Source organism: Sciurus vulgaris, assembly GCF_902686455.1.
Source record: "Sciurus vulgaris genome assembly, chromosome: 16".
Lineage (NCBI taxonomy): Eukaryota > Metazoa > Chordata > Mammalia > Rodentia > Sciuridae > Sciurus > Sciurus vulgaris.
The window spans coordinates 17,082,227-17,092,364 of record NC_136477.1 but is presented as its reverse complement, the minus strand read 5'-3'; the positions used below and the strand labels follow the sequence as shown (position 1 = coordinate 17,092,364).

At 56.6% G+C, this 10,138-nt stretch overlaps 1 protein-coding gene across 2 annotated transcripts; it reads left to right on the top strand.

The window, feature by feature from the left end:
* The first annotated feature begins 987 nt into the window (after positions 1 to 987).
* Positions 988 to 9,621, top strand: USHBP1 (USH1 protein network component harmonin binding protein 1). Of its 2 annotated transcripts, XM_079115604.1 has the most exons (12): positions 988 to 1,440; positions 1,534 to 1,679; positions 2,137 to 2,578; positions 4,543 to 4,668; positions 4,838 to 4,974; positions 5,146 to 5,286; positions 5,565 to 5,729; positions 6,426 to 6,675; positions 7,430 to 7,651; positions 8,758 to 8,864; positions 9,038 to 9,160; positions 9,393 to 9,621. In XM_079115604.1, exons 1-12 carry the CDS (start codon positions 1,387 to 1,389, stop codon positions 9,580 to 9,582), a joined length of 2,103 nt encoding a protein of 700 aa, XP_078971730.1. In that variant the 5' UTR covers positions 988 to 1,386; the 3' UTR covers positions 9,583 to 9,621. The 2 variants fall into 2 exon arrangements, with proteins under 2 accessions (XP_078971730.1, XP_078971731.1); XM_079115605.1 differs by lacking the exon at positions 5,565 to 5,729.
* The last annotated feature ends 517 nt before the right edge of the window (positions 9,622 to 10,138 follow it).

The window sequence follows — 10,138 nt, the reverse complement described above, 5'->3', positions numbered from 1 at the left end:
GACCATGTAGGCTCTGGGGAATGCAGCATTTGCAGAGGGGAAACAGGAGACGGCAGAGGAAGCAGAGTTGGGAGGGCCAGAGAGGTAGTAGGGAAAGGTGTGGGTTATGATTCAGCTTTCCAATAATGTTGCCTGGCCACGTGCAAATTTGCTTTTAAAACCTCAAGATAACCAGGTGCAGTGGCACACGCCTGTAACCCCAGCGGCTTGAAGGCTGAGGTAGGAGGATCGCAGGTTTGAGGCCAGCCTCAGCCACTTAGTAAGACCCTGTCTCAAAAGAAAATCAAAAGGGCTGGGATATAACTCAGTGGTAGAGCACCCCTGGGATCAATCCCCAATATTGGAACAACAAACAAACAAACACCCAGGAAACCAGGACGGTTGGGGGGTGGCTCAGCGGTAGAGTACTTGCCTAGCATGTGACGGACCTGGGTTCCATCCCCAGCACCGACAAACAAAAAGCCCACCGTGACATTGTGAGAAAAATACTGTAACGACTCCATCTTAAAGATAAGGAAGGGCTGGGGAGATAGCTCAGTCGGTAGAGTGCTTGCCCAAGCACAAGGCCTGGGTTCGATCCCCAGCACCCCCCCCAAAAGATAAGGCAACTGAGGCTCAAGGTCAGGGGTCGTCACTTGCTCAAGGTTACCCAACCAAGATCTGTCTGTGCCTGATGAGGGAGGACAGTAACCCCACCCTGAAGGAGCCAGAGAAGCTCAAGGGGAGTCACATGAAAAGCATCCACTCTGGGGGCAGGAGGGAGACTTGGGTTCTTGAGAAATAAAACCCGAGACTTGGAGATGGAGGGGCCGCTGGTCGGAGGCCGAGATGGGGGGTCTGGCATCTTGGGAGCTAGACACATGTGTCCCCACCCCCCACCCCCTGGAGCTGGAGGAAACCACTGTTCTCCAGGAGGAAACAGTACAATAACAAGTCACATGACCAGGTTGAGGGGGCTTCCTGTTTCCCGGCCCCTCCCAGGCCGGCCTTGGCCCGAGCAGGCAGTGGCCAGAGTGACCCCAGGGCTGAAACCCAGGGCTCGGACCAAGGTGCTCTCAGAAGAACAGAGAGAGAGGGGCCGAGGGGCTGAGCCACAGCGTTAGGAAGACCCTGGGAAAGAAAGGGGACTCCTGGGGTTCCCATTCCACGCTGGGCACAGTGAAAGATAAAAGCGTCAGGGGAGAAGAGAACGTCCCAGCAGTGAGCGGCCCACCCAGGGAGGCATCCAAACGTGCCAGGCCAACATCGGCAGCTCCAGATCCCTTCCAGAGGGAGCAAGGGCGCAGCCATTCGCTCAGCATGACGAAGGCGAGAGCTGAGAGCAGGCTGTGTTTTTAGGGGACAAGGAAGGCGGAAGATCCAGAGGCCGCCGCTTTCTGGGCAGCAATGAGTGCCCGGGCCACACGGCCCCGAAGCCGGCGAGGCAGGCACCCTCCACCGGTGAGTGTCCCCCGTCCCACCACACCCTGCTCCATGCCACCCTATGACCCAGTCCTGCTTGGCTCACAGCTGGACCCCGGGGGTCCTTTGCAGGGTGAACTGGACCCCGTGGCTGAGAGTTCAGAGGAGGCTGAAGCAGCCAGCGTGACCAAGCCCAACCCTGAACCCCCTCAGGAGAGCTTCGGGCCAGAGCCTCTAGGCCTCGTGGTGGAGGTCAGGGGCCAGGGCCCCGGGAGCAGGTAAGCCCTCTTGGTCTGTGTCCTGCACTGCACCCTGGGTGCGTCTTTGCCACCCCCACACCTGCCTTTGCCCCTCCCCTGCCCATCACCGGCCATGGCTCCCCATTCCCTCCTTAGCCTGATGTTCAAGGCCCCGCATAGTGTAGCCCTGGCCTTGACACATAGTCCCTGTGCACCACACACCGCGACGACCCCATTCCCAGACCTTCTGCCTCTCCTACCCAGGAAGAGACTTTCTGTGCAGACACCCCTGACCTTGCAAACTCTAGAACTCATTCTTCACGCTGCTGCCCAGCCCCAGGTCCCCTCCCGACCCCTGTCCAGTCTCCTGGCTGCACTTCCCGCCTCCCAGCGTCATGCTGGCTTGCCAGCCCCAGAACACGGCTCCTGACAAGGACACTGAAGTGAAGTGCCCTGCTGAACAGAAGGTGGCTCAGATCGGGGTTGGTTTTCACAGGACTACTGAGGATGCTGAGGAGGACTTGGGTGGGGGACTGGCCTCTGCCCTGGAGGGACCCCAGGAGACTGCAGTGGAAAGCCACCAGGACCCAGGGACAGCCCCACTGGACAGAAAGACTGTCCCCACTGGGACTGGGGCCCCCGATGTGTTCCAGACCCTCCAGCATGCTCTGAGCTCCCTGGAGGCAGCCGCTGCTGCCTGGCGCCACCGACCCCCAGGTTGTCCTGGGCCAGCGGGGGCAGAGGGCAGAATGGAGAGGGCCCCGGAGCCCCGCAGGGGGCAGGGAGGCACAGGAGGTTGCTGCCAGCAGGAGGCAGCCCGCCTGGCTGAGAGGAATGCCTGGTTAAGGCTGGCTCTGGGCAGCCGCGAGGATGAGCTGGTCCGCACGCAGGCCTCCCTACGGGCCATCCAGGCTGAGAAGGAGGCGCTGCAAAGAGAGGTAAGCGGCTGGCCCGAGTCCCACCTCCCAGGGCTCCCTGTGTCTGAGGGAGGAGACCCAGGTCAAACTGGTTCATTCAATTAATCAACAAATCTGTGTGCAACACTGCCTGCTGAGCCCAGTGATAGCAGGTCCCTGCGATCTTAGACAAGAGGGTCAGGGAGGCCCACCTGAAGGAAAACCAGGAGGGCAGGGAGGAGCAGTTTAAGAATCTGTAGGAAGAGCACTCATTCCAGGCAGAGGGAACAGCCGTGCAAAGGCCCTGAGGTAGAAGCATGACTGACGTGTTCAAGGAACAGTGAGGATGCCAGTGTGACTGGAGCAAGGCATGTGAGGGAGACAAGGGCAGGGAGGTGACAGGGGTAGACTGTGCAGGGACTTGTGGGCTGTGGGGAAGACTCCAGCTTTTGTGCTGAGTGAGGTGGGAGCCACAGACTCCTGAGCAGTCTGGTGTGCCCTGAGGCACTGTTCACGGGCGCCCTCTGGAGGGTGTGGGAGGAACAGCCAATGGAGGTGAGGGCAGAATCCCGCTGTTCAGGAGGTGGCTTCCACCGTCCAGGTACTTCCACCGTCCAGGTACTTCCACCGTCCAGGTACTTCCACCGTCCAGGTACTCCATGCTGAAAATTATGGAGGTGGCGAGAAGTGGGCAGATTCTGGGTGATGTTGAAAACAGAGCTGAGGCTGAGCACAGTGGCCCACACCTGACACCCCAGCAACTTGGGAGGCTGAGGCAGGAGGATCACAAGTTCAAGGCCACCTCAGCAATCTAGTGAGGCTCTCAGCAACTTAGTCTCAAAATAAAAAATAAGAAGTGCTGGGAATGTGGCTCAGTGGTTAAGCACCCTAGGTTCAATCCCCAGTTCCAAAAAAAAAAAAGAAAGAAAAGCAGAGCTATGTGGGTGTGAAACCTAGAGAGAGAGGTCAAGGACAATGCCAGGTTTGGCGTCTGAGAGACTGAAAGAGAAGGGCAAGGAGGCAGACAGAGGGGCAGGAGGAGAACAGGAGCTGTTCTGGTATTGACAAACGCGAGTTGCACACTTGGGGACAGCTAAACAGTTGTCCCTCAGTGTCCTCAGGGAATTGGTTCCAGGACCCACTTTGAATACCAAAATCTGCAGAGGCTCAAGTCTTTATAGAAAATGCTGCAGTATTTGTATACACATCCTCCTGTAGACTTTAAATCATCTCTAGGTGTCTCACAATACCCCATGCTGTGCAAACAGTTGCTACAATGTTTTGTTTAGGAAATAAGGACAAAGAAGAATCTGTACATGGTCAGAAAGATGCCATTTTTTCCAAATTTTTTTAGTCCATGGTTGGTTGAATGTGTGGACACACGGATATAAGAGGCGACTGTATTTCCTAGTTCAGAGCTCACAGGAGACATTTGGGCATCTTTAGCACGTGGAAGCCATTTAAAGCCAAGTGGCTGAGCAAGATGGTAGAGAAAAGACCTCATCTCCAGCCAATAGGAAGATAAGGCTGAGGAAGTTCAGCATGGGAAGTGGGATCCACGGTCGTGGGGGTGTAGCTCAGTGTTTGAGGGTATGTTTACATGTGCGAGGTCCTGGGCTGTGTCCCTAGAGCTGCACACCACCACTGCCACCACCCACAAAAAAGTGAAATTCTCTTCACTGGGTTCAGTGGCATATGCCTGGAGTCTCAGCCACTTGGAGCCTGGGGCAGGAGGACCTCCTGAGCTCAGGAGTTTGATAACACTTCAATAAATAAAAAAGTGGGATCACTTTTCCTCCAAAGTGGGGCCCATTTCCCTTCTGGGAAAGATACGTCACGTGTATTGAAGGACATGCACAAGGTCATGTAGTGAGGGCTTCAGCGGGGTGACTAGAGGGGCTTCTGCCTTCCAGCTTGACTCTTTCCCCTGACTAGGAACAGGCCTTGGGGATGACTGGCAGGCAAGTAGAGCCCCCAGCTTGATGTTCCCCAATCACCCCCCCCAGGTCCAGGAGCTACAGGATTCCATCATGAGGCTGGAGTCCTCCCCGCCTCCCTCCCGCAGCCAAACGGGTGGTCCAGGCAGTGATTCCAGCAGCTCTGGGGCAGATGGGGAGCCCTGGGGGACTCAAGTGAGTATGAGAAATGCAAACCCCTGGTCCTGATAAACTTAGCATTTAGGAGGATGAGCTTCATTCCTAGTCATGCAATCCAATCACTTCTGGGGTTGGAAAAGATCTAAAATCATGATCCTGGGCTCTTGAAGATGACCAGATCAATCAATTGACTTCCTCTTGGCAGGACTCCTCCCTGGCTCACCCCCTACTGCAGCGCCTCCGGAGTGATTCCAGCACCCACATTCTGGGGTCTCTTTCCATGCAGCAGCCCCTTGCTCCTGAGACGCACATCATGGAGGCCCGGTTGGAGCAGCTCCGGGGGTAAGAGCCACAAATGCTGAGCTTTTAAGGGCACTGGCACCCCTCCCCCGCCCCGCAGTTGGGTTACAATTCTGGGAGTCTGGAGCTACAACAGGGGGAAGGAGGGTGGAAATCAGGCCCTGGCTATCACCAGTGGCCTCTCATTTCCCTTCTTTCCCACCTTGGAGGCAGGAACATTGAGAAGCTGAAATGCTTCAACCGTCTGCTGTTGGCTGTGCTCCAAGGGCACAAGGGCCGCTGTGAGAGTCTCAGCATGCAGCTGGGCCAGCGGGAGGCTGAGGCCACAGCACTGCGTCTGGCCCTGCAGTACAGGTTGGTGCACTCTGCCAGTGGCCAGTTCTGGGGAGGGAATGGTTTGTCCAAGGATGGGCCACCTGCCCAGGAACTAGGATGACTGCCGGAGAGCATGTTCCCCAGCCATGAAAATTAACTTACAGCAATTTCAGTCTGAGGGGCGCTAAGGGAAATAGCATGCTTCCAGAAGAGAGGGCAGGGGCAAGAAGTGAGGGGATTAGGAGCAAGGAGGGACTCACACCTACCCAGCAAGATGGGCTTGGTGTCCAGAAGCACTCAGAACCAGTGTCCCACAGTGAGGACTGTGAGGAAGTGTACGGGGTCCTGCTTGCTCTGCGCGAGGCTGACTCAGGAACAGGCAATGAAGCTTCCAAGAGTGACCTGCAGGTGGCTGAGAAGGAAGCATGGAGACTGCTGGCACAAAAGGAGGCCACCATGGATGGAGGGACACTACAGCCCAGGTAACCTGGGAGCCCTGGGAACTGTACTGGTCAGTGAGTGAGGTCCTGATGAGGGAATGGGACTCCTGGAGCTGCCATGGGTTTGGGCTTGATGTTGCTGTGTGCCCAGCAAGGCTGCCATTAAACTCTCCACAGTTGGTTGGCGTGAGATCTAACTGGAATTTCCTGTTACATAACAAGGGTGGCATGGTGGTTGGCGGCCATTGGGGTTGGCAAGGGGCCAACGGGGATGGTACAAAGATGGGTGACAGTGACCACTGATTAGAACTGGCATGATAGTGCTTAATGGAATCAACCTGATGTTTGGCGGTACTCACCAGGGTTGGCATGATGCTGCCAAGCAGGGCTGGCAAGCTGTATGGTGGTACCATGGGGTTGGCCATGATGGTGTCTACCATGTTGACATGAGATGGCGCCATTGGGTTGGTGCGATGGAATCTGCCATATTGACATGAGTAAATGGTGCCCGTTAGGTCGTCCTGATGATGTTCGCCATGTCGTCTTGACCGAAGTTGATTCCCGCTAGGGTGCACATTATGGTGCTTACTGTGTTGGTATGAAGCAGGGCCTGGCACGGATGGCACAGATCCATCATGGTCAGTGAGATGGAAGACGAGGGAACTTACGAGTTGGTCCTGAGGTTGGCACAACCTTGCTCATCAGTGTTAACACAGGATTCTCGCCTGTTTCCTGTAGCCCTGAGGGCAGCAGTGTGGATAGACCCACACCACAAGAAGTGGCAACCCGGCTCCAAGGCTATGTCCAGCATCTCCGGGAACGCCGTGCTCTGGTGAAGGTGCCCCCAGAGCCTGGCCCCACCTCAGCACCTTTGCCCACGGTGCCCCATGCAGAAGCCATGGTGCAGGCTGTTCTGGAGACCCAGCCTGGCCCTGCCCTGCCCCGGCTGGAGAAGATGCAGATCCAACAGGACCTGTTGGCCACAAGGGTACAAATGGACTGAGGTCACCACGTCAGTCTTTCCTGGAGGGACAAAAGCATTTCTGAGACTGAGAGGGTCGTGGTCGGGGGACCAGGTGTAAGGGAGAGTTCCACTGGGCTGAGGGCAGAATTCCTGGAGGAAGGAGAACTGGAGTTGAGGTGTGGAGGGATGATTAGGAGTTTGTCCTTTGGGATTCAGATGCTCATGAGACTCTGAATCTGACTTTCCAAAATTCTGTTCTTGGGAAGAGATGGGGGTGGGGAATGATCTGGGGTTTGTAGCCTGGCAGGAAAGATCTGAGGTTCTGGTTCAGAGAGGTAGGGTGCTTGCCTAGCATGCGTGAGGCCCTGGATTCCATTTCCAGCATTGAAAGAAAAAGTTTCTGGAATCAGAGAAATTCCAGAAACTTCCACTGAGCTGCTGCTTGACTAAGAAATGCCATTTGCACAATTTTTTTTTTTTTTTTTTTTTTTTTTTGTACCAGGGATGGAACCCAGAAGCACTCGACCACCGAGCCACATCCCCAATCTTTTTTACTATTTATTATGAGATAGGGTCTCTCTGAGTTGCCCAGACTGGTCTTGAACTGACGATCCTCCTGCCTCAGCCTCCCAAGTTGCTGGGATTTCAGGCGTGCACCATGGTGCCTAGCCATAGCCATTGCTTTTAAAGGAGGGAGGTGTTTCCTGTCCTGGGGGCCCGGTTTCCCCAGCGGTGGACTCTAGAGGCACTAATTCTTAGTCCCTCCGCGGTCCTTCAGGAGACCCTTGCTGAACTGATGCTGCGGTTGCAGCTGGTCCGGCGTGAGAAGCGCGGCCTGGAGCTGCGGGACGCTGCGCTCCGAGCCCAGGGCCCTGCCCACGTGCTGCTGCTGGAGCAGCTGCAGTGGGAGCGAGCACAGCTCGGCGCCAGAGGAGTGGACAGCAGTGGCGGCGACAGCAGCGCGGGCGGGAGCAGCGGGGACGAGGAGGAATGGGCGCAGGTGAGCGGCCCTGGTAGGGTGGCACGCTGCTACCTACGCAGGGTCCCGGGCCCTTGCGGCCCTCTTGAGTTCCACCCTCCATTTCTGCGCAAAGAAGCCAGTTGAATGGTTAAGTTCATGTGGAACTGTTCCCTGCACTTGGCGGCCTCTTTCCTTGAGCGTTTCCAGCCAGGACCGGCAGTGGCTGTGAGCTGGGTCTCTCCCCTCTCTCCCAGGGGGTTGGGGGTGTTCCACTCAAACCCATACCCACTCCTTCCCACCCCAAGCCTGCCAAAGTCCTCCTGTCCTGCCCCCACAGCCCCAGCCTGTGCCTCATCCCCTTCCAGCTTTGAGTTCCTGCCCCCTCCCTGACACCTTCCCCTTCTTTCCCTTCCTGTTTGCTTTTGTCTGTCCTTTACTCAGGGCACCTAACCACTGAGCCACATCCCCAGCCCTATTTTGTCTTTTATTTAGAGACAGGATTTCAGGGAGTTGCCTAAGGTCTTGGCGAATTGCTGAGGCTGGCTTTGAACTAGGGATCCTCCTGCCTCAGCCTCTTGAACCGCTGAGATTATGGGCATGTGCCACCATGCCCAGCTAACTGGCCTTTAAACAACTTTTTTATTAGTGTTCTTTTTGTTTGTTTGTTTGTTTGTTTGTTTTAGACAGGAGGGTCTTGCTATGTTTCCCAGGCTGGTCTCAAATTCCTGGGCACAAGAGCTCTTCCTGCCTCAGCCTCTCAAGTAGCTGGGACTCCATCACATCCGGCTCAGGGCAGCTTCGGAAGGCAGCCTTTGAATCATCTCCCCTGTCCCCAAGACTCCACACAGGCTGGGCGCCTGCCAGGAACTCCACCTCCCTCTTTGTGTAGAAAAAGTCCTCGACCTTCTGTAGCCCTGAGCTCAGACATCACCTCTTCCAGGCAGTCCTCCTGGACTGTCTTCCCATAAGACCCATTATTTGTTTCCCTTTTCAGAGAGCAGTTCTGCCCATGTTGGGGTTATCCCATCAGACTGAGGGCAAGGGCTGTGGCGGACACCATCTGGTCAGCTTCAATGTCCACCTTGGGCTGAGCACACACTAGGGGCCTAGGCTAATGTCACTTCTCTTCCTTTTACTTCTTTTAGGGCCCTCCTGCTGTTCCCGGTGGCTCTAGTGGCATTGATGGAGGTCAGCTGGGCAGAATGTGGGACCCAGAGAAGTTAGCCAAGGAACTGGAGGCGTCACTCACCAGGTGTGTGCTGGGGCCTGGACGGAGGATGGGTGGGTGGGCCCCACGGTGTGCAGGGAGGCACAGACCTGTGTACAGGTGTGTTTCTGTGGAAGCACCACAGTCTGTGGGCGAGAGGGCACAGGGAGGCAGGACTGTGTGGCCATGAGCTGCCTCTCTCCTGGCCACGGTGCTAGGGCCCTGGACCTGCGGGAGCAGATGCGATCTCTTCGAGAGCAGCTGGAACGGGTGGCTCAGAAGGGGCGAGCCGGACGGGCGCAGAGCGCTGAGCTCAACAGCGATTTATGCAAGGCTCACAGGTGGGCTCTGTCGGCCATCACCCACTTGGTAATCTCACAAGCGTCCCTGTTCCCCCCCGGGCCTCATTTTTCCCTGTAAGAAAGGGAGCAAGCTCAGGTCACCCCACACCTCCCCGAAGCCCGCTGAGCCGCACCAGGGCCCCAACGAGACCCAGTCTCACAGAGCGCCATCTGGGAACCGCCTGGGTGCAGCGAGGGGCTCTTTCCCAGCTCAGCCATCCACCTCCTGCAGTGCCCTGGTCCTGGCCTTCCGAGGAGCCCACCGGAAGCAGGAAGAGCAATGCCGGAAGCTGGAGCAGCAGATGGAGCTGATGGAAGTCCGGCAGGCGGAGGAGCTAGCAGCGCTGGAAGCTGCGGCAAGAGCCCTGGGGGATCGCGGTCCTCCCTACCCAGCCCCTCAGCTGGGGGAGACCTTTCTGTAGGCCCTCAACCAGGCCTGTCATAAAGCGTCTGGAGCGACATTGTCATGTGGGTGACTTTGTGTTTGGGGCTCATTCAGCGTGACAGGGCTGGTGTACGTGGATGTTGAAGGAAGGACCTGATAAGGGGTGACCCAGCATCTTTGCCCTGCACCAGGTGGGGGGGAAGTTTGGCATATCATTGAGGTCAAGCCAGAAGTGACGTGGGCTATAGGGACAGGGACCTCCAGACTGGGGCAGTTTGGGTTCCATGAGGTCTCATAGGCATAGCTGAAATTCCACCAGTCCTCTTGATCCAGAAGTCCAGGGAGGGTCCGTGGGAGGAGGACACACCTTTCCCTGCCCGTCCCTTCCAAGGGAATGCCAGGACCCCAGAAGGGAAACGGAGGCCAGAACAGGTCGTTCAGGGTGGGAACATTAGTGCCTGCTCGCAGCTGGAGCTGAGGAACCCAGGAATCAGAGATGGCTTTGGAAATTGCATTTAAAGATCATGGAAGCCCGGTGGGGTGGCACACGCCTGGAATCAGCAGCCCCTTGGGAGGCTGAGGCAGGAGGATTC

What these genes read in the sequence shown, in the direction of transcription:
- USHBP1 (XM_079115604.1), top strand. Translation starts at nt 1,387, where the DNA reads ATGAGTGCCCGGGCCACACGGCCCCGAAGCCGGCGAGGCAGGCACCCT. An exon ending in AGGACCTGTTGGCCACAAGG is followed by an intron (nt 6,676 to 7,429) that starts GTACAAATGGAC and finishes GCGGTCCTTCAG; the next exon opens with GAGACCCTTGCTGAACTGAT. An exon ending in CTGGAGGCGTCACTCACCAG is followed by an intron (nt 8,865 to 9,037) that starts GTGTGTGCTGGG and finishes CCACGGTGCTAG; the next exon opens with GGCCCTGGACCTGCGGGAGC.